Source organism: Lissotriton vulgaris, chromosome 4_1 (assembly GCF_964263255.1).
Source record: "Lissotriton vulgaris chromosome 4_1, aLisVul1.2, whole genome shotgun sequence".
NCBI classification, from domain to species: Eukaryota; Metazoa; Chordata; class Amphibia; order Caudata; family Salamandridae; genus Lissotriton; species Lissotriton vulgaris.
In genome coordinates this window covers 1,118,148,581-1,118,172,938 of record NC_141691.1, presented here as the reverse complement: position 1 = coordinate 1,118,172,938, position 24,358 = coordinate 1,118,148,581, and the positions used below count along the sequence as shown (strand labels likewise).

General features: G+C 46.2%; 1 protein-coding gene across 1 annotated transcript in view; it reads left to right on the top strand.

Annotated features, from left to right (window-relative positions):
• LOC147722959 (dynein axonemal heavy chain 5-like) overlaps positions 1–24,358 on the top strand; it is a 1,378,573-nt gene that overhangs the window by 480,457 nt on the left and 873,758 nt on the right. The window contains exon 45 of the mRNA XM_086965349.1: positions 22,960–23,094. Coding sequence (XP_086821475.1) covers positions 22,960–23,094 — 135 coding nt within the window. The remainder of the gene's footprint in view (positions 1–22,959; positions 23,095–24,358) is intronic.

Genomic DNA, 24,358 nt, shown 5'->3' with positions numbered 1-24,358 from the left:
AATGTAAATTTAGTAATTGTAAGTTATAATTTGTTGACTGCTGCATACGTCTTAGTATTATTGCTGTATATAACTGTTACATAGGGAAGAACTTAACTACATAATGCCACAGTGAACCAGAGGTGAGCCCTTATTTGCTTACCTGCAAAATTAAAGTATTTTGCTGGTTGAGTTGTTTGCAATTCATGGGTTGTAAGCTGGGGATTGCGCTTGACATTTTCTGTACTCTCATGCCTGGATCTAGGTGGTGCAGTATTCTAGGATAGAAGCAAGTTTTCAACTGTTTTGTGAGCTATATATATGCTCCTGGGTGTTTCTAATGTTGTCTAGTAGTGCCTTCCTGAGCTTGGCGGTTTGTATTGCGAAAGCAGTACCTCACGCAGCTTTCTTATAGTAAGGTGATATTATAAAATATTTGAAATTAATTTGCATTAATATTTATCATTTTAATGTTAAATAATAATGTAATGTAATTTTAAATATTTATTTTTAAATATAGAACAAATTAAAACATGGTGTAACATTATTTACTTAATGGATTGTTTAATTATTTCCAATATGTTAGTTTAAATTTAAATTAGTTTTTTCTTGAGATTTAAATACATAAAATTCCCTACCTAAGAATAAAATGTATATTTGTTTATTATGTAAATTACTTAAGGTTATATACAGGATTAAAGTAAAGGTCAAGGGAACACCCTTCTACGATAGCCAGTTGGCTTTTCCAACATGCACCTAAAATGAACTCCGGGACTCTAAATCTGGGACCCTGAATCCTTTAGATCTATCTGCAGCTTAATAAATTGTTGATCTTTGTACCCTACATAAAAGGCTAGCAGAATACATGCAGTGAAACTTATGTCCTTTAACTAGAAATTCACTGGTAAGAGTGTTAAAATCTTTGAATATATTATTTTATAACCAGAAATATTATTCACAACTTAGGGCATCATTAGGATGGCGGGCGGATTTTGTCTGTCCACCGTTCTGACGTGAAAAGGGACCGCCCGCCATAAGTGCGGCGGTCCCGTGGGGCTGATTAGGATGCACCCGCCACATTGGTGGGTGTATCCTGCATATTTAACACTGCGCCGGGTGCTGCTTTCAGCAGCACCCGCCGCAGTGCCAAAAATGTGTGTTGTGCATGTGCATGGCATGCACCGCGCAGTGCCTGCCATGTTGAGCATGCACATGCAGGGAGGTATCATAGGTATCACCATTTACTTCCCCCAACATCTTGGAGACCTGCAACAGGCCCCCAACTTCAAAATACGAATGGAAAGGCTGCCTTGCGCCTGCATCCTGATATGGATGGCGGTGTCTAGCAGGCACCACCACCATATTAAACCCTTTTCGACAGGGCGGAAAAGCGGTGGACGGTCTTCCCGTCCGCCGTGGTACCCCCCGCCATACTAATATGGCGGGGGAAATGGGTGGCGGGCGGGGAAGGATGTAGGGCGGATCACCACCGCCATGTGGGTGGTGGCGATCCGCCCTACACCCTAATGGACCCCATAATTTCAAAATTCTTCCTCTGATCCCTGAGGAATGGCTCTGGTTGGTTTCTCATTTACATGAAATTTGGCACTTGATGCCTTAGTTTTCTGAAATAAAATGTTAACAGACTTGAGATCATGATGGTGGGTGCACTGTCCACCACCGCCTGTCTTAAAGAGGTGTTACCTATTGAATTGTACCTTATAGGTAAGACATTTAGGATCATAGATGGGCCAAGATCTCTTCATGAGTGCTTAGATATTAAATAATTGTGTAGTGTCTTTTACACATTTGTCCCCTGAAAAAAATTGTTTTTAACCACCCACCAAAATTACAAACTATCCTTGCAGTGGTGATTTCCTGGTAATGCTAAGCAAGCAGTGTCCATTTATGAACTAACTAAGAGGTTTTATCCAAACCTCGGTGTTTGCAGAATATATCCCAGTGAGCGTTTTGCTCTATCCGAATTAGAAAGAACTCATTTGCCCGGCTTGGCAGGCTATGCACTGGATGTCTGTAAAAGATCTCTTTCAATTCAAGTTAATTCCTCTGGTTCACAGAGCCCTCTGCCAAAGGACGTACCATTTAACAGCCAGCTAGGCCTCTGATGTCCTCAAGTAAATCATGCTGAGTATCTTAAAGTTCAAGCATGCTTAATGAGGTATAGAAGCCAGTTCACTCTGTGCTGCCAGACTGTGGCTGTTACGCTTTTGACCAAAATATTAGGAGAAGTATATAACTCGATTTCATACAAATCTAATCTAAATATCAATTTACTTGGTCAGTCATAATTTAGCAGCCTTTAATGTATCATTATTATTACAGTAACAGTACAGTGCATCAACTGTAGCACAGATCGTAATAGACTTAAACTATAACTATTCTTCTGAATATTTCAGCAGCATGAGATCACCTCAGTGTTGAAGCTGTGCTCCGTGGGCCTTCTGTTAACATCATATTTTCAAAAGTAAAGGAATATAAACATTGTAAAGCTTTGAAGCGGAAATAAAACTAAAGGGACCTCTTTCCCCTTTAGTTGAGCAACCAATCATTTGTAAATCCTTGCCATGTCCTCTGAGGAAGGAGTGCCGCCATGAGCAAGGCTTCCAAGGGGCAGGATTCTCTCCATGTCTGTATCTCTTTTTCTCTTATGATAGAATTGTTCATGAGAGACCACACCTTCTAGGTAACTCGCCCTTGCGCTTCCATAGCAATCTCCCCATGTTGTCGCTCTACACAACTGTCCTTGTTCATTAGCCCCTGCTTAACTACTCCCAGTTGTTGCCTACTGCTCTTCTTTTCCCAATGATCCTCCTCATTTTCTTCACTGCTGTAAGCATCTCTTCCAGATTGGCTCTGCGCCTTCCTATTTGGCTCTTCTTTGTAACATCACCGGCTCTCTGAAATGAAATGAAATCCAGTATTTGTAAAGCACACAATTACCCGATGGTGTCAAGGCACTGGGGGCCGTGGGGAAGATTAAGCAAGCTATTGCCCAGAGTCACATGCTGGGCTAGCCTGCTGCCGGCACGGGGGATCAAACCGTGAACTCTGTGGTCCGGAGGCAGGCACCCTGGCCGCTGCACCACTCCTCGCTCTTCCGCAGTTCTTCACCCACCACCACTCTACAACTCTCCCAAGCCACGCTTCCTTGTCAGTTTCCTTCAACTTTAGCTTGCCTTTGCCTCCTTTCTCTCATATTCTCTCTGTGCCCCCCCTCACCCCCTCATGCCACCACCCGTCTTTCCTTCACCTCCGAGTGACTTACCAGCTGTGGAATGTAAGGTAAGGATGTTAAGCCTAATATTTGACTGCTCTCATAGAGTACCCATATGTTCTCTGGTGAGAATAGCACCATGGGAAATATTTTCTAAAAACGTGAGACATTCTCTCTTTATCCCTTTTGCTAATTTTAAGATTGTTCCACAACTCTGGTGCTATCATATGTGAAACATCTTAGAAATTTCCTTTTTTCAGTTGCCCATTGGTCCTAAAGAGCTGCATGCCACTATTTCCTCCTGCATGTTTGCTTTGGAGATGCTTCCATAAAATGAATTAAATATATTCATTTTTTGTGAAAGAAAAAAAAATGATGCTTACGTTGGCTGATCCTTTCCACAGGGTCCATTTTGATAAGCCTCATATGAGATGTTCAGCACTGCCTGAATCTTTTTTGAAGCTCTTGCTGAATCCTATAGAGGAACCTGAGTGGCACTTCACAGAACGTGCCTCAGTGTCCCCACAGACTAACGTGATGCAGTGTTTGGTTTGATAGATAATCACTTCCATTTGTTGCACAATATATCAGATCCGGGGCTTCCATTCCTCCAGCAGATCATAAAAGATGAGGCGCGGTCACTGATTGTGTGGACAATGCCAGATGGGCTATAAACTTCAATGAGCTGCACTAAAGACCAGGATAGTGCATCTCACCTTTTCCTGAAGCTTCTTGGCACCTCTCGTATTTCATCTTTGTTTGAGAAGCATAAGCCAATTTAGTTTAGGAAAGGATTCTCAGAGAAGTACTTTCACATGTAAAAGCTGACTCATTCAAGGAAGGGCGGGTCAGAATGATAAGAAGAGAAGAGTTTTTATTATTTAAACTTTTTATATAAAGCTAGTTTACAGGTACTCTATAGATAGTTTGCTGAACCGCCTGTCTCTGATTCCCGTTGCTTTAACTTCGACCATCTGACCACTTTGCAGCTTATTCACTCAGTGTTCCACCTTCAGCATTAGAACCTTGCCCATAACCACCAGGTGACATTAGCCGATGGGCATTTTGTGAATGTATTCATTCACATGTGCATTGTTGATTAGCATTGTCACTATAGTGTAATATATTATTATTAAATGTAGTGATATTTCCTTGTTATATCTTCTAGGTTGTTTTCACTTGTGATGTTCTCTAGTAATAGTACCCTTCTCTGATGATGGTTGATTTGGAATTACGTCAAATGTTGCAGATCACTGTCTTTTACAATATTTTGATTTATTTATACGTTTGAGTTCTGTTTACATTGTACATTTCATCTTAGTGATTGCAAACTTTGAGCTCATCTCCACAGACAATGGTGTATGCCAAGCAGAAATATAAAAACGTTTCTGGGTTTTGCCTGGTCTTGACGTTTTTGTTCAGCTTGCTTTTGACAAAGTTTGTTGTACATGTGAAATTCACCAACAGCACAGACATTTGCTTAATATTCATTTGAGCCTTTTAGAGATTACTGTTTTTTTCTGTTTTTTGAGGTTAGCAAACCCTTCCATAACATTAGTGCATATAGGTAAAATGTTGAACAAATAGAGAAGTATGAAGAAAATGTTTGTTTTTATAATATGTGTGCCCTTTACCAATGGTCCTTGTTTTAAATTCTTCTTGAGCTCAGCCAGAAAAGGGTGTAATTTTGTTTTTTTGAAAGTCCTATTTCCTGGTACTATTCATTTCAAGATTTTCGATATTTCTCATTTCTCAAGCCTTTGGGCCACTGATAGGTTAGTTTGCAGCATTTACCATATCATTTAGCCTTATATAGGTGTAAAGACAGGTAGGCCATCAGAATGCAGGACTCATTTTGAGCCTTTCCTATGAACATGGGGGCATGTTTACAGCAAAATGTGGAGCTGCGACTAATTTGGCAGCGCCGCGCTCCGACATTTTCAAAACGCAGGGATACACAATATTTACTACAATACTGCGCACCCCTGTGTTTTACCTAGCACTGGCATTACAATTTGCTGCCTAACACCAATGCAGGCACCCTTGCACCGTAGTGCAAGGGGTCTGTTTTACAGGGAATGATTGGTGTGCAGAATTAACAGAAGGATGTCGTACTGTTTAGGGAATGGGTCAACATTGACCGTATACTGTTTGCGGAATCTCTCCTGTAGTACCTCCCTGCGTTAGGACTTCAAACGGAGGAAGAGTCCAATCTGAGGACTTCAAGCGACAGGAGCTGCGTTACAAAGAATTGCATCTCATAGAGAGCCAAAAGATTAGTGCGTCCATAAATTGGAAGATCCCAATAGTATAGTAATATAGAAGAAGGACCGAATATTGTATCTGATTTAAAGAAGAGGGAACATTCATTGGAACAAGCTTGTAGATTGATGAGCCCTGAAGAAGTTCTTCAATAGGACGAAACGCGTTGGCTACTGAGAAGAATTAAAAAGAAAATAAAGATTCAAGGAACAAAGACCTGTGTGAACTAACTTCTTTGTTGAACAGACTCCTTGTTTGTTGTGTGCGGGCCAACATAATTTTGTAATGATTGTTTATATGCAGGAAGTTGTTCCTTCCTGCTTATAAGCAATTCATAAAGGCTATTCCTTACTTCTATGTGTGCTGCAGAAAGCAGCGTACATAAAAGTAGCAAATCGTCATTATTTAATGATTGTTTGTGCATGAAGGGACACCTTCCTGCACATAAACAATCATTAATGGGGTTTTGCTCTTTCCATGTGTGCTGCAGAATGCAGCACACATAGAAAATGCAAAAACAAGGATAAATAAAAGCATTTCTCCTAGTTTTGCCATTCTAATACCTGCTCTTGCCTGCTGTTAGCTTTTATATATTTACAACAAGGGGTGGTGAGGGACAGAGTCTCTGAATTAAGCAGAAAGCTCTCACCCAGTCAAGAGATCAGGGCTAGATCCAACACCGTTTTTTAGCTCACTGCACCATCCCAGTTTCAGAACCTGGCTGTATGCAAATTAGTCTGTTCCTGTCCCAGTGCATGATGGGAACAGGGCAAACCAAACTACAAAAGCCAATTCTTACACTGGGAAGGAAACAAGCTCCCGGGGACCGGTTTCTGGCAATACAGCCGTCTTCGGCCCGGTTTGCTTGAATCCTGATGGTGCAATGAGCAAGGGTCTCACATCTGAGAATACCCTTCCACGCTTAGGGTGGACAAAAATATTTACAACAAGGGGTGGTGAGGGACAGAGTCTCTGAATTAAGCAGAAAGCTCTCACCCAGGCAAGAGATCAGGGCTAGATCCAACACCGTTTTTTAGCTCACTGCACCATCCCAGTTTCAGAACCTGGCTGTATGCAAATTAGTCTGTTCCTGTCCCAGTGCATGATGGGAACAGGGCAAACCAAACTACAAAAGCCAATTCTTACACTGGGAAGGAAACAAGCTCCCGGGGACCGGTTTCTGGCATTACAGCCGTCTTCGGCCCGGTTTGCTTGAATCCTGATGGTGCAATGAGCAAGGGTCTCACATCTGAGAATACCCTTCCACGCTTAGGGTGGACAAAAATATTTACAACAAGGGGTGGTGAGGGACAGAGTCTCTGAATTAAGCAGAAAGCTCTCACCCAGTCAAGAGATCAGGGCTAGATCCAACACCGTTTTTTAGGTCACTGCACCATCCCAGTTTCAGAACCTGGCTGTATGCAAATTAGTCTGTTCCTGTCCCAGTGCATGATGTGAACAGGGCAAACCAAACTACAAAAGCCAATTCTTACACTGGGAAGGAAACAAGCTCCCGGGGACCGGTTTCTGGCATTACAGCCGTCTTCGGCCCGGTTTGCTTGAATCCTGATGGTGCAATGAGCAAGGGTCTCACATCTGAGAATACCCTTCCACGCTTAGGGTGGACAAAAATATTTACAACAAGGGGTGGTGAGGGACAGAGTCTCTGAATTAAGCAGAAAGCTCTCACCCAGTCAAGAGATCAGGGCTAGATCCAACACCGTTTTTTAGCTCACTGCACCATCCCAGTTTCAGAACCTGGCTGTATGCAAATTAGTCTGTTCCTGTCCCAGTGCATGATGGGAACAGGGCAAACCAAACTACAAAAGCCAATTCTTACACTGGGAAGGAAACAAGCTCCCGGGGACCGGTTTCTGGCATTACAGCCGTCTTTGGCCCGGTTTGCTTGAATCCTGATGGTGCAATGAGCAAGGGTCTCACATCTGAGAATACCCTTCCACGCTTAGGGTGGACAAAAATATTTACAACAAGGGGTGGTGAGGGACAGAGTCTCTGAATTAAGCAGAAAGCTCTCACCCAGTCAAGAGATCAGGGCTAGATCCAACACCGTTTTTTAGCTCACTGCACCATCCCAGTTTCAGAACCTGGCTGTATGCAAATTAGTCTGTTCCTGTCCCAGTGCATGATGGGAACAGGGCAAACCAAACTACAAAAGCCAATTCTTACACTGGGAAGGAAACAAGCTCCCGGGGACCAGTTTCTGGCATTACAGCCGTCTTCGGCCCGGTTTGCTTGAATCCTGATGGTGCAATGAGCAAGGGTCTCACATCTGAGAATACCCTTCCACGCTTAGGGTGGACAAAAATATTTACAACAAGGGGTGGTGAGGGACAGAGTCTGTTAGCTTTTGGCGCCTCCTCAGATTTACACCTCCTTGTAAATCTGGCGCAGCATCAAACACAATGGGTGTTGCAGGGGAATGGCCAAATCAACACTCATTGCATGCACCTTTCACGCAGATACCTGCATGAAAGGGTACCCAGTGGTGGTCGGTGCAGGGAAGCGCAGTGGGGCGTGGTTGGCGAAGCGAGGGTGATGTAGATAGAGGACTGAATGGGGAAAATTAAATAAATAAATAAAGCCTATTCCGTCATCTATCAACATCCCCCGCACCAACCGCCACTGAGGGTACCATATTTACAACGCAGAGTGAAACCACAAAAAGTGGCTTAACAACACTTTGTAAATAAGGAGCAGTGCATTGCACCACAGGAACGCTATTAAAAGTGGCGTTCCAGTGGCGCAGTGCCCTTGTAAATATGCAAGACCTTTGGCCGCCCATGGAGGCCCCAGAGATTCACATTGCGTCTGCACAGTGAGCAACTGGTCTTGAATACTTGTTGATCTTAATAACTGATTGTGTGCGTGGCTCAGTTTTTACAAGAAGAGGCAGCAGTTCAGTCCGAAACTCTTTGTTTGCTGCCGTCTTTACTGCAGTGTACAATCAGCGTCATTGTGTGCTGGTGGGTTTGAGGCTCACACAACATGAACTGCAGCATGTTGTTAAACAGGAAGCTTTACCAGTCTTAGCTGTCTGCTCACCTCCAGCAGTCTCTACAATCAAAGGCAACTCGGCAAAAATTGAACACAGCCTGCACCTCTTCGTTACCTTCTTCTTTCTCTGCGACGCTTCTTACACTTGAGTGCCTTGACGAGATTTGAAATTTTTCAGGGGGTATGCTTGAAATTATTCAGGTTGGATGCATCCCAGTGGTCTTCTCGCCGGCATCCTGTTTATCACTGATCTTACTCATATCTCCACTGTTAAAAAATACACCCCCCCAAAAAAATCACCTTCACTGTCCACTCACGGTTGAGCTCAAATTCCTGATCCGAGCTGAAATTAATGTGGCTGCAAGATCAGCAGAAGTGGCCTGCAGCTAAAATGGGGGCACCCCAGTGGTAAAAAGGTAAGATCTGTGACTCCAACCGAGAGAGGTGGGGTGTTGTGAATGGACAATAGTCCTACAGCAAATTTATTCCTAGGGTTGATGTCTAGGGTTGATGTCTGGTGGAAAACTGCTTGGAAAGTGCAGATTAGCCCTGGAAAGGACAGTGAGGAGTGTGCCGTACGATAGTTGGGTGTGGCTAGGTTGTGCCCTGGCTGAGGGAGCGGCCTAGCTCAGGAACAAATTGTGTTCCAGGATCTGCATTAGTGAGGCATGCCACAAAGAAGCTCCACTGGACTTTCAGCCCTTCCTTTATTCTTTATTCCCTTCACCCCTGCAAGTACGGTGCTGATAGGGGGTGACTTTGGTGTCATGGGAAGGGCAATGAGTCATTGAGCTGTAGACCCCATAGGGCTCCATTGAGTGGTGACCTTGTGGGGTTTGTACTGTTTTGAGGACAACTTTTGCTAGGGGCACGAGGACAGTGTCACACGATACCTTCCAAAAGTTGGCTAGAAGTATTACAAGACTGTTCCCACCACTATTGGCCATTAGCCTTGCTGAGACTGAGCTGTGTGGTGAAGCTACCCATTCCAAGATTTACAGGGTGTCTGGGTACCAAAGTGTAACTGAGCCCTTATTGGGTCAATGAAAGGAATTGGTTTGTGGTAGTAACCACCTTGCATTTGCAGTTCTTGAGTGAGTTCTCTATGTATACTCTGATGCTGAGCCCATGGAGCAGGGGCCCAACACGTAGTGTGGACAGCTCAAAACAAAGCCCAGTACTATAGAATGAACCTGCAAAATCAAGTATAACTGAGCCCTTGTTGGGTCAATGAAAGGACTTGGTTTGTGGTAGTAACCACCTTGCATTTGCAGTTCTTGAGTGAGTTCTCTATGTATACTCTGATGCTGAGCCCATGGAGCAGGGGTCCAACACGTTGTGTGGACAGCTCAAAACAAAGCCCTGTACTATAGAATGAACCTGCAAAATCTACAGGATGTACAGTCCGTGCCCCTCAACTTCAAATGATATGGAGACTGTCACAGAAGAAACTGCATACTTGAAGCGGTAGCAATCACTAGCGAAAACAATGTCTATGGCTTGTTATTGTAGGCCCTCAACACTAAGTTACTGAACTGACAGAGACAGTGTACTATTTAGAGTACAGGATGGGGGTTGCTCATTCCGTAACAACACCTGGGTTATTGGCCTACTGAAGAATGTGGAAAGGTTGGACATGGTAAAATATGGGGTCAGAACAGCCATAGAGTATCTATAAAAACACTGAAACTCCCATGGTAGAGAGAAGATGGGATTCCCTGATTTTAAGCTTTAGTATTTCACTGCGCAGCTCAAGTTGCTGACCTGACGTCTGGCGGAGACTCCTGAAAAATGATAAGATATGTCACAACCAGCTCATTGGGCAGGGAACTGACTTCCATACTACTTTCGCTATTTCCCACCAAGGACACTCGTATTAAGTTCAAGGGAATCGGGAGATACCGTTGGAAGAGGTGCGGCAAATGGAGTGGGTCTGGTGTAGCAGATAATTCTAACATATTGCCGAAGCACGTTTCCAATATGACTGTCCATGTCTTTGAGTCCTGCGTACCGGCCGGGGTAGAAACGATGAGATATCTTTATGTAGGTGGAAAACTGTTACCATTCCTAGACCTTTCCCAGTCATATTGGATTCCGCCAGGACACTTTCTGAGTTATCACCACCTGATAATGAGAATACATGAAATATGGGGAGAAGGCAGCGTGGGAAACCACCAAGGAAGCCGGTACTGCATACAATACTTACCCTGGGACTAGGCAGAAAAGCACTGACGTTATTTGACTGGGCACTAGTTGATAAATCTAAAGGAAATTTAGAAAAAATCAATGAAAAGTAATTAACGGGCATCCAGACTGAAATAGTTTCAGGGAACTGGAATAAGATATTTCAGTTTACAATGAAGGTGTCTTTTAAAGGCCAGATTTAAATAGGTGTAGTCCCATTTTCCACGCAGAACGCCACTGGCGCCCAAGAAGTTACTCCAAGAAGTTACTGTAACTATTGTGTGTGGGGTGGCTATAGTACATGAGCCGCAGCACAACCGTGACATGAGAGATATGGAGGAAGTTATGGAACCACTATGTTTTTGCTTCAATACTTTCTTGAGTGCTGTCAATGCAAACATTGATCTGGTATGATGAGGATGTTATTAGTACTGGACTCAGTGCTTTAACCCATCCCTTGCTCATGACGAGCTAAGCTCGTCATGAGCCACGGTTCTCGTGTGCTCATGACGAGCTGAGCTCGTCATGACCTTTAGAACGCTCGCACGCTGGGCAAATTCCCCTGCTGAGCTGAGCTCGTCATGAGCACGGGGTGCTGTGCGCGCCTCGCTCCCCCCAGCACAGCCGGGGAATGTGTCCAGCAGGGAAGGGGTTAAATGGGCAGATACTCTCCGGTACTGAGTTCCTGCACTTCTTTCATTTGAAAGGAAGAGTACCGGCACTCTCAGCAGTGCTGTAATACATTTTACTGGAGGTGTACCAGCCCTTCCCAGGAGCAAGCAGGTACTCTGGAGAGTCAGTGCCTGCAATACTGTATATCCATTTAAAGCACTTCTACTGGCAATATTGTTGACCAAATCAGTACATTTGAGTGGATCGAGGAATTATTGCTGTATAGTTTCATTGTAAGTAAACAATACAACTTGCCATGAAACTTGCTTTTAAAAACCAGAGTTCTCCTTCCTATTGGTCTCATTCTCTCGTTGGTGTCTGGAATGTAAACAAGCATTAGAATTGCAATAGGTCTCGCATTTGCTTGTGTTGGAGCTATTGTCATTGTAATTTGCAATGGATTTTACCTATTAAATAACAAGCAAGCCTTACTTCCTGGATTTCGTGATCGGACTCGGCTCCCTGTTTGAAGCTGCCGCTGGGATTTTCGCTGTCACCGCAACGACTGGCCGGACCCGCTTCGCGGGTCCCGCTGCGCGGTTTGACAGCCTTGATACCATCTCTTCAGCCAGCTAAAGTTTGGGCGTTCTCCTTGACCGGCAGGGCTGCGAGCATTCCAGCGGGGGACTCCAAGGACCAGGAGCCCCCGCGCGCCCGTCACCACCTGGGCTGCTCTCCCTGCCGGCTCCGCCCCCACTCCTGTTAAAACGGGTGTTTGGACATTGGACCTGTGGATTCCTTAACAAGCAAGCCTTACTTCCTGGATTTCGTGATCGGACTCGGCTCCCTGTTTGAAGCTGCCGCTGGGATTTTCGCTGTCACCGCAACGACTGGCCGGACCCGCTTCGCGGGTCCCGCTGCGCGGTTTGACAGCCTTGATACCATCTCTTCAGCCAGCTAAAGTTTGGGCGTTCTCCTTGACCGGCAGGGCTGCGAGCATTCCAGCGGGGGACTCCAAGGACCAGGAGCCCCCGCGCGCCCGTCACCACCTGGGCTGCTCTCCCTGCCGGCTCCGCCCCCACTCCTGTTAAAACGGGTGTTTGGACATTGGACCTGTGGATTCCTTAACAAGCAAGCCTTACTTCCTGGATTTCGTGATCGGACTCGGCTCCCTGTTTGAAGCTGCCGCTGGGATTTTCGCTGTCACCGCAACGACTGGCCGGACCCGCTTCGCGGGTCCCGCTGCGCGGTTTGACAGCCTTGATACCATCTCTTCAGCCAGCTAAAGTTTGGGCGTTCTCCTTGACCGGCAGGGCTGCGAGCATTCCAGCGGGGGACTCCAAGGACCAGGAGCCCCCGCGCGCCCGTCACCACCTGGGCTGCTCTCCCTGCCGGCTCCGCCCCCACTCCTGTTAAAACGGGTGTTTGGACATTGGACCTGTGGATTCCTTAACAAGCAAGCCTTACTTCCTGGATTTCGTGATCGGACTCGGCTCCCTGTTTGAAGCTGCCGCTGGGATTTTCGCTGTCACCGCAACGACTGGCCGGACCCGCTTCGCGGGTCCCGCTGCGCGGTTTGACAGCCTTGATACCATCTCTTCAGCCAGCTAAAGTTTGGGCGTTCTCCTTGACCGGCAGGGCTGCGAGCATTCCAGCGGGGGACTCCAAGGACCAGGAGCCCCCGCGCGCCCGTCACCACCTGGGCTGCTCTCCCTGCCGGCTCCGCCCCCACTCCTGTTAAAACGGGTGTTTGGACATTGGACCTGTGGATTCCTTAACAAGCAAGCCTTACTTCCTGGATTTCGTGATCGGACTCGGCTCCCTGTTTGAAGCTGCCGCTGGGATTTTCGCTGTCACCGCAACGACTGGCCGGACCCGCTTCGCGGGTCCCGCTGCGCGGTTTGACAGCCTTGATACCATCTCTTCAGCCAGCTAAAGTTTGGGCGTTCTCCTTGACCGGCAGGGCTGCGAGCATTCCAGCGGGGGACTCCAAGGACCAGGAGCCCCCGCGCGCCCGTCACCACCTGGGCTGCTCTCCCTGCCGGCTCCGCCCCCACTCCTGTTAAAACGGGTGTTTGGACATTGGACCTGTGGATTCCTTAACAAGCAAGCCTTACTTCCTGGATTTCGTGATCGGACTCGGCTCCCTGTTTGAAGCTGCCGCTGGGATTTTCGCTGTCACCGCAACGACTGGCCGGACCCGCTTCGCGGGTCCCGCTGCGCGGTTTGACAGCCTTGATACCATCTCTTCAGCCAGCTAAAGTTTGGGCGTTCTCCTTGACCGGCAGGGCTGCGAGCATTCCAGCGGGGGACTCCAAGGACCAGGAGCCCCCGCGCGCCCGTCACCACCTGGGCTGCTCTCCCTGCCGGCTCCGCCCCCACTCCTTTCTCTCCCAGCTATAAAAACTAAGTAACCATCCCGCAGCGCGGGAGCGCGCGGGAGGGCGCCGGGAGAAGCCCGGGACAAGGGCGGGACCGTTTGAGGCCGTTCGAGGCCTAAGAGGACTGGACTGGGCTACCCCTCTTGGTTAATTTTGTTTGTTTGCATCGGTAGACAAACTACTTACCGAGGGGAAATAGATCTATCCTTGTCACAGCGCCCGAGAATTATGGATCCAAGGGTAACGCGTAGCAAATCTTCGAAACGGGGGTCACTAGTCAGCGGCCCCATGGATGATTTTATAACCCGCACTAATATAGCTATAGACGAGGAAATATCTAAGCTTCAGACCCGGGTCTCGTTAGAATTAGACGCCGCAAGAAGAGTGTCCCAAGTAATTGCACTCTCTAAAAAATCCTCTCTTGGTCACATAGCCGCTTCTGTTACTCCGGAGCGTCCAGCCCGCCTTAATTGCATAGTCGCCCAGGTAGACATCCACCATTCACCGACCCCGGCCATTCCCACGCTTGCCGCAGAAAGTAGGATTGAGGATGCTACATTAACATCTCCTAGCATCCCCATCCCCGCCCCCATCGTACCCCTCTCGAATTTGACTCACAATATCCCCAGTGGTAATCAACCCAAGAGGAAACGCAATTCCCGCTCAGCTTATTCCCGTAAGAAAGCGAAAATTGCGGTTCCAAAAAATCTGCCCACAAATAACATCACAGCTTTGAATACGGGAGCTGAATCTACCATTAATATCCAGCCTTGTAGTGAGGGACAGGAAAAAAATCCATCTAATTCCCTTCTGAATATCACAACAGACGAGGTCCTTGAAGTAGACGGGCTAACCAAGAACAATAAAGAATTTATAGAAGTGGTTTGGGACACTCTTAAAAAACTCTTGTCTCCTTTGGACCTAAGACTTTCAAGGATTGAAAATAATTTGTTAGAAATGGAGAAGAGCATTATTGCACTAGCCACCCTTGGGTTGAAAAGTCTGGAAAACCAGGGCGTTATTGCAGCTGACCCAACCCCGCAGCCTGCCGCACCACAAACCAATCCAGCTTCCTCTTCAGCTTCACTCACAATAAAACCTGTTCCTAAACCAAGGTCAGTTACGGTGGAGCAAGCTCGTGTTAAACCTAAGCCTCCTCCACGAGGCTCCACCCGCAACTCGCAACATCCCCAACACGAAACAGTAACTAGACCGGTCCCTAGTGAAACTCAGGTCCTCCCAGCCAAAGAAAACTTCAGGGGTGGCTACATTGACCTTCCTCCAGAGGCAAACGACTATGTCGCTGTCTTGACGGGTGTCCCTACGTTAAGTAATGGTCAATTTGAAAACCATTGGTCGCTTAAAAATAAAATAATGCATTGGTTGAATGTCAACAGACCAATTCCCAATGGTAGAAGAAGTAGGGTATTGATGGTTCGCAGAACCCCTTGGGTAGGGCCAACGCTGAAATCTAGCCCAGGGGACTGCATAGTAGTGACTTTCGGAGATCCTCACACGGCGCACCATATTTGTAGTTGGCCCAACAATGACGACTCTCTAGTGAAAGCCAAGCCACTATCCTTTTTCTATCCTCCCCGATCGAGTTGTAACCAGGGGGATAATTGGACACTGGTTCAGCACCACCAACGGCCGAATAACTCTAGGGGCCATAGGGAGAACCTGTTACATTGGAATGGCCTCTCCACTTATAATAGATTCGGTGGTTTAGAGGAGGTGGATTGACTCCCTGTGCAAGCAGTTGAGCAAACACGAAGGGTATCCCTAACTTTGCAAGGGCAACATTTCACCGATTGTCCAGCTCCAGAACCTGCGTTAAAACAAGCAGGACGATCCAACAACGTAAGGGTTGATGGGGTGGAAACGTCATTGGACTCAACAGTTATTTGCAAAAGGGAAGAGCGGCCAAATTCGTCTTGTGTGACCTTTCCTGTACTTACCACTCTTGAACATTCGGATATCACTTGCCTCGCCCCTTATGTGTCTTCCAATCTCCCCCAAATTGAGCCACTTGCGATGCCTCTAAAATTAGTGGATGCGATTGTCCCTTTAATGCCTGTGCTCACTGACCCCGTCAGAGTCCTTCCATCATCTGACGCAGTCCTAAAAATCTTATCCTGGAACGTGGCTGGTCTTGGCCGCAATTTTGACATCCCCGAATGGAACGACTTTTTGGAACCCTTCCACATCTGTCTTCTGCAGGAAACCTGGTGCTTGGAACCAAGACACCGAGTGGGATTTACCACCTTCTTTATCCCCGCAGTCCAGGAACAAGGGTCCAAAGGTCGCCCGTCAGGTGGACTCATCATATGGATCAGTATTGCTTTAGACTACAGGGTAAAAGAAAGAAAAACTCAATCTTTGGACCTCCAGTGGCTTACGGTAATACATAAAGGGGGAAGAAATATGGAAATTTTCAACATCTACTTGAGGGGTGCTAAAGGCGGTGCATCCCATCTACCATCTATAGGCTTAAACTACAATCTGGCCGCTTGCGATGCAGATTCCCTTATAATGCTTGCAGGGGATTTCAACTGCTGTTTTGAGCCTTTAGCTAGAGAAGACATCTTGGACACTTTTGAGGAGGACAACAGGAGAGGTATTCCGATTTTGAACCTTGACCCTATACCTAAATGGTCGCAAAATGCAATAGAGATCAATGCCTTGTGCATGGAGCACAATTTGCGACCGACAAATGGCCAATCTAAATCTGACCTTATGGGTGCCCACACTTACAATAGACAAGACCACACGTCTAGGATTGATTACATCATGCTTAATTATAACCTCTGGCAATATCACCTAGATATGGAGGTTATAGTGTCGGTCGATAGCGACCATAATCCCTTATCGCTATCTATTGCACCCCCTTGGCAGGCTGGAAGGCAAGGCTTAACTAGTCATAAGTGGAAATCCTCTCATGAAGTGGTCCCCACAAATTGTAGCAGGCGTTTAAAATGGGCAAAAGTTTCAGCTGACGAGATAAGGATGGCCCAAGCCGGGGCAATTTTGGAAGAGGTGGAGCCCCGGATGAGCCCTCTTAATCAAAATGATACCAAGGTCCTACCTCTTTTCACTGAGACTGTATTGGCACTGAGCGACCTATTTATTGTTCCCCAAACCACTCGAAGAGGTCCCCCAAAATCCTTGCCCAAGCAGTCGGAGAAATGGTTCACTCAAAAATGTCGTGAGGCCAAGAAGGAACTTGTTGAGACACTAAAGACCAAAGACGCGGCTGCTATCAGGGCTGCCAGAAAATCTTATAAAAAAATCATAACTGAAGCCAAACGGACTTATGATTTTAACTTCTGGGGAGATCTAGTAGAGGCCAGTACCAGGAAGGATGCAAAGAGGTTTTGGGACCTACTAAGATCTAGGGAAAAGCCCATTGACCAGCAACTAATTTGTAACATCACAGGGGGAGCATGGTTTGACCATTTTTCGCAACTGTATTCCATTCCTCTAGGTACATCCCAGGCAGCTTGCCCACTCGCGGGCTCTACTACTAACCTCCCGTGCCATGATGGCCTTTTCACTAAACTAGAAGTAGAAAAAGCAATTCAATCCATTGTCTCAAATAAAGCAGCAGGTCCAGACGGTATCCCAGGAGACCTAATTAAGAACTATCCATCTTCCTGGAGTAGATTAATTTCCTCGCTTTTGAACGAAGTGATGTTGGGTGGAGTCTTTCCCGACTCATGGAGGGGCGCTGAGGTCGTACCTATTTTTAAAAAAGGCTCTAGGGACGACCCAGCAAACTACCGCCCAATCAGCTTACTAGATTCTTCTCAAAAGGTAGCAGGAAAGGTGGTATTGGGCAGGATTATTGAGTGGGTAGATAACAACCATATCCTATCAGATCTCCAAGCAGGTTTTAGAACAGGTACGGGTACAATCGAGCAGACGTTCCGTTTTCTAATGATCTATTGGAAAGTGGTGGTGCTGGGAGGGGGCAGTCTGTATTTAGTCTTCATTGACCTGCGGACTGCCTTCGACCTGGTACCACGCACGCTTCTATGGAACGTCCTCGATGGGTTAGGCCTCCCCCCCTATCTCCTTTCACTGCTTGTAAAATTTCATGATAGGAATTTTGCCCAAATTAGATGGGGTGCCCAGGGAGAGAAAACATCTCGTATCCCCGTGGACAGAGGCGTCCGCCAGGGGTGTGTGCTTGCCCCCACTCTGTTCTCTCTTTATATCAACGGAGTGGTGGAGCATCTTTTACAACAGCCATCAGATGCACCCACCCTGGCTGGAAGGAAGATCCCAACGCTTCTGTTCGCGGACGATACCCTCCTAATCTCAAAATCACCAATGGGCATCCAATTGCTGCTTTCCAGTTTCCATACCTTCTGCAATGAAAGGGGCTTGGCAATAAACATAGGTAAAACTAAGTTTTTAGTTCTTAATCCGCCAAAAAAATCTGTTTACCCTCCGGTCCTGGATTCTGTCCCACTTGATCGCGTGAAAGAATTTGATTATTTGGGCATACGCATTAGTGATACCATGAGCTGGAAGGCACACCATCAAAAAATCTTCCTTACCCACAAAAGGGTGGCAGGTGCGCTACTTAAGGAGCAGCGAGCATCTCCATCAAAACCTATAGGGGCCCCCCTAGACATCTACAGGGCAAGGGTTGTAAGCGCGGCACTTTACGGTGCCGAGCTGTGGGGCACCCAAAAAGTTGACACTCTGGCCCATCTTGAGAACAACTTTCATAAAGACCTTATGGGGTTGCCCCACAGCACGCCAACAATCCCATTGCTGATAGATGCAGGCACCCGGGCAATCTGCGACCAAGCGAAACTACGCCCACTCCTGTTATGGTCCAGAATTTGGAATGTGCAGGAATTAAGTAGTTACGCAGACGCCTTAAATGACATTTTGTCAATATCGGGTTCTCATAAGATCACCTGGCTCAAGGAAGTTAAAAAACTGTTATACAATTTGGGCCTAGGCGAGGCTTGGACCAACAAATCTGCACCCTCGAAACAACATCTAAAGAAGGTTTATTGGGCATGGGTGGACAGCGAGAGGGCCCGAAGCACAAATCATTGTAAATCTGTGGCCCTGTTTCTGTCAGTCAAGGAGTTGCCCTTAAGGGAATCCTATCTAGACGCCATTCAGAACCCAAGGGACAGAGCATTATACATCAAGTTCAGGTTGGGGGTACTTCCATTATGTGAGTTCATGTCAACTTGGAAACCGCCCGCTCAAACTGTACCCTTTTGCCCCTTTTGTGATCTAAGGGTAGAATCTGTGTCCCATGTGTTGTTTGAATGTAGCGTCTATGTAGCCCCAAGACGTAGGTGGTTGAAGCCTATTTGTAGAAGCCTGGGAACTCGCTCTCATTTGGAAGCTCTGCGTATTTTACGTACAGATCCTAGACCCTTCTTTTCAACTTGTATGGCAAAATTTTTGGGTTGGGCATGGTGCCTAAGAACTGCAAGGAAAATGTTAATTCAGTGAACGATCCTACTCACCCAATATGCTGTTTTGTATATGAAATGTTTTTATGTGTGATAATTGTTGTCAAAAATGTGTTTTAAAGATGTGTAAATGCTTTTATGATATGGTTTTATCGAATAAAGCTATTACTACTACCTATTAAATACACTTGTATTAAAGTTTGTTTGAATTTCTACAGACGTACATAGAAAAGAAAAATAAAGTTACCGCTGTTTCCTAAATGGGAGAAAAGCATTTTGTAACCCGAGTACAAAGTTCGAAGGAGGGCTAGCAAGCAAAATGAATAGCATTCACACCTGTTTTATTTGTAAAAGACAAGCAAAGGGTGTGGTAAGGGAAGGAGTAGAGTAAATAATGGATACGGTCTCTCCCGAAAAGGTGCTGGTGGACGTTTGGGGGTCCCTGCCAGTGTCAGCTACATGGCATCACAAAGTGCGCTGCTCTGGAACGGTCCATGGCTCAGGTCCATGTTGGCCGGACGGACCCAGGCTTGTGGTCAAATCATTACGCACTGTGTTCGTACCGCTGGTGCATGTCTCCTGGATGTGGCCAGCCTTGTGGTCATATCAATAGGCAGAGTGTTCGTTCCACTGGTAATTCTGCACCTCAGCATTTATGAGTAGTTGACAGGGCAGTGTCTTCTTTGCTTTGGCCTGGTTGCAGCATTATCCCTGAGCCCCTTCCAGACAAAGAGGCGCGCTCCTGAAGCCTCCACCCGGCTGCAGCAGCACTGATGGCCCCACCTCGGCCAAGCCACCGCCAGTTCTTACATGGTGCCTCCAACGTTGATCTGAATGATCTCCCTGATGATAATGCCTGAGGACAGGCAGCCTCCTCCTCCTCCTCTTCCCGCTCCGGCGCTGCTGCTGTCAGCCATGGTTTCCCTGGTGTCTGCTTGCTGCTGCAGCAGCAGCCGCGGGAGCAACCCTGGCCGGCTGCGTCCGCCTCTGCTCCCGGAGCCGAGGAATGGAGAGAGGCAGGGAGGTAGGAGGCACTGGGTGGGATCTGGCGGCTGCCAGGCAGGCCTTGGATAGCAGCATGGGAAGGAGGGAGCGCCCTGAATCACATTGCAGAGGGACGTGGCTGGTAAGGGAAGCGTTCACCATGTTAGGAAGTAAGCAATCGGCGCACATGCAGATTAAATGAATTAGGTGGCTGCTAAGTCAAATTATCTGACACTCAGCGCCCCTTGTAGCCTTCAGCCAACATCCCACTGCTCCTGTCCACACCACAACCAAGGACGTCACCATCTTCCTAGTGACGCTAGCACCTCAGGCCCGCTCATTGCTGTTAGCCATGCCCTTAGAGGCGAAAGTGGCTAGAGCGGCAGCGTTTCCATGGCGTTCGTGTCACCCTGAGGTTCAACGCACCTGCGCATTATTGATCTTCAGTCTAGTTGCAATAGATGTACATAATGGTGTTTCGCTGCAGCTGCAGCTGAAGCAAGCGTGGGCGGCGTGCAGATCCTGAGATTAAATAAGCATAAAGGATACCAGAAGCTACAGACGCATGTGCATGGCGTCCCATGAAGCGGACGCCATGGTTAAAATTACGTGGCTACGTGCCATGATGAACAAGTTGTCCCTAAACATGACATGCGTACAGTTGCAGCGCAATAAAACTGTAGTAGGTTGGTGCTGCTTCCGATAAAAACAGAAGTGATGAATTGGAGCAGCAACCAATAGGGAGCCCGGTAATCAGAGTGACGCATAAATGACCCAATTGCAAGCAGCAGGCGGTATTACTCTCACTATACTGTTTACATCAGGTCTTGCAGACAGTGCATGCGGGCTAACTAGGCTCGACTTAAAAAATAGGCTATAGTGCAGCAAGATTCAGCTCCTCTGTCACACTGAAAGGACAATAGTGATCAACTTGTTGTGTGTATCTTGGAGTTGTGAGCTCTGCAGGAGGACTGCAGTGCACTAGGTATGTTTTGGGGCGGTAGAGATGAGGTGGGTGAGGTTGTTGGGACAAGAGGGATCAGGTTACAGAAAGTAGCATAGTTCAGTTGTACCTATTTTGATTTCCCACAGCAGTTTAGTTTCCAGTGGTATAAACATTTGTGCATTAAACGTCTACATCATATATTGTGAGGCCTTAAACATAAAACCTTTGAAAGGAAGAGTAGGCAGCCCATCATTGACTTGAGTGTACTTGGTCATGCACCTATGCCATCTAACAGATGCACGTGCATTGAAACAAAGGCTCTTGGGGGCCACACAAGTGTCTGCCACCCAGGACGTAGTGCACATTTAGAGGGACTTCCACTGCTTATGACATAAAGGGTCCGTGGACACTCCAGGAACTCCCCATGGAGGTGGGGGCACAATCACAGACTGCAATCCTTTGTGGGAGGAGGGTTACTAGCCCACTCCATAGTAGGGAGTCAGAGCCTCTGTTGAAACAAGGAGTATGGTGCCAGTATCTTTGCTGGTACAGGGCATCCCGTTCATTGGTTAATGACATTTATCTTTATGAAGCCCTTCAGGTCCCCCTAAAATGACGGGATCCACTAGCAGAGAAATACAGTGTCAGGGACCCCCCCACTCCATTGTAATGTTCTTTGTACTGTCAATAGTACATGAAATAACCATGTTAGCACATATGTTGTAGACAGTTTTCTTTAAAGGAGACCATAGGCCCTTTTGTACCCGCAATGTTTAATTTTAGCCCATGGCTGCAGACGGCAGCACTCATTGTTTAGGGCCAGCACTAATATTTCCGTAACAAACTATGATCCAGAACAATACACACAATCAGGAAAGAAGAAGAAAGAGAAAGTCAGAAAATCAACGACAAAGGAGAGATATATTGTTTAAAAAGAACCTGTTGGAGTGAGATAAAGACAAGGAATGTATGGTAGTGGATTAAAGAGGCATTAGGGAAATCAAGACTACGAAGCCTTAATAATAATTGCCTGACATTCGATATTACTGGTAGCAGACGTCTGAGGTAAAACTTGGGTCCTGGGGACTTATTCTGTTTAATTTATTTTCTTTTAACAAAGTAAGCCAGGACGCCCTCGGTAAGGGTGCACACCAAACCTGATGATCCATAATCCAACCCCAGTTACATTTATATACGTTTTAGAGGGATATTCTGAAGGAGCGCCAACAGTGATAGAAAGATACCAAGGAAATCTAAGTATATTTGGGTATATGATATAGGTGGGAGAAAACGAAGATGGAGTCACGATGATATGTCAAGTAACCAAACTGGAAAAAGTGTACTTTCAGGTACCATTGAAGTGATACATTCTGTATGATAATTTTTAAACTACAAATTAGATCTTTAGTTTGTGAGAGATGAGTGTGCTGAAAAATCGAGACATTTGGAATTCCCGAAGACATAAAGGGAGCATTCCATATTTAATAGCAAACACGCACGTGCCTTAGGTGTGTGGTCAAATTCTCAAACCAAAGGCTTCTTAGTGCCTATCTGATCCTCCTTCCTTTGTGATGGTTCGAGCTCCTTTACCCACTTTGAAATTCTAAGTCGCAAACTTGCATTTGTTATACAGCATGATACAAATGCTCACAATAAGTCTTTGCTGAAGGTATAGACCTTTCACCAGCAGGTAGAGCTGTGATGTTTGGGAGCATTTCATAGACACAGGAGCTAGATTTTACCTTCAGTTGCTGCTCTTAAAGTGTATTGACTGGTGGACGCAGAACATGTACTCAGATTTGGAATAGAGAGGTTGTGATCTAGTTGGTTGACTGTCCGTTTTAAAGCTGCTGAATTTTTTGTTCTTTTGTTTCATCACAACAATGTGAACAATTTTCCCTTGTGTTTTGCCAGGTTCACTATGATTTTGGTTTGCGAAACATCCTATCTGTTCTGAGGACGCTGGGAGCAGTGAAAAGATCCAACCCAAATGAACCTGAAAAAACCGTAGTAATGCGAGTCCTGCGTGACATGAACCTCTCCAAACTGGTATGTTAGCGTGCACGCCAGCATGGATCTGTTATGTTTTTTGCGATATTAAAGTTTGATCTATGCAAACTCCTTCTCACTTGACCAAGTCACAGTAAACAGTCCTTTCTCTTATATGTAGTATAATTTTTAGTTACTTTTAGATGACGTGGTGGCTTGTAGCTCTGTAGCACATCAAATGGTACCAAACCAAATGCAGAAGTACTCAGCACTAGTGAGCTGACCGTTTATGCTTCAATAGCAAGCACTCATGAAAGATAATGGGCAGAACAATAGGCAACAATGAAGCCAAAGGAAAGGCAAGAAACCAACATCTAAGTTGGGTCTGGGGATGCAACAAGTTGCATGTAAGTATCAGTAACTCTGCTGTGAAATAAATATAATTACAAAGAGGATTCTGAACATGTGGATTTAAAGATGGATCTATCTTTTATGTGGGCTGCCTATTTTTTTAGAAATCTATGGAATGTGCCCGTGACAGACAAAGTAGTATTCCAGCTCCAAACATATATTGAGCCAGGAGGACGCACAGTAACTTTGTTCACCCCTGGGCCCCAATCTATACACATTTACAGCTCATTAACTTTGTCTTCCCACTGATATTGACCTACATCACCAGTCTTACATTACAAGATCACAGACAGACTGCCTTCAAATGTTCTCACAGGATTATTTTTTACATCATCCCCACTAATAACACAATTTTCTCTCCAGTTTGGTTCTTTAACGATATTTACTTTCAATGGGCCCGCATGCGCTCAGCCTGAAGGTACAGTCTTCCTGATGCAGATTTAATGGCCACCCAATGCCTGAGAAGGCCGCAGATTAGAGACGGCCACAGTCTCTACATGATTGTGAATCATCTGTCTGAGTGACGTGTGATACACTCAAAAAGTATTTTCCCAGATCATATCTCATATAACCCGGGGGGTTATTCACAACAGCAACTGGTATTACCTGCATGTGCTACCTACCTATGCCTCAGCAACCTGCCCACGTGAACTACCCATTTGTTAAGGACGTCAAGGTCACTTTCATGAAGCCACTCGGTGTATAGCTGCTTCATACTTAGCAAGAAAATTGTAAAAAATAGTAGCGCATCCAACTTGGCAGCAATGTTCAGGGAGGTGTCAGCCGACACCTTCAAATCACTTCCCGATGCAAGCAGCCATGGACGTACTAGGACGTTTCTCATATTTCTCAATTAATTGATTGCCCTGACGTCGCCCCCCTTCGAGTAATTTCTACCTGCTGATGAATATAG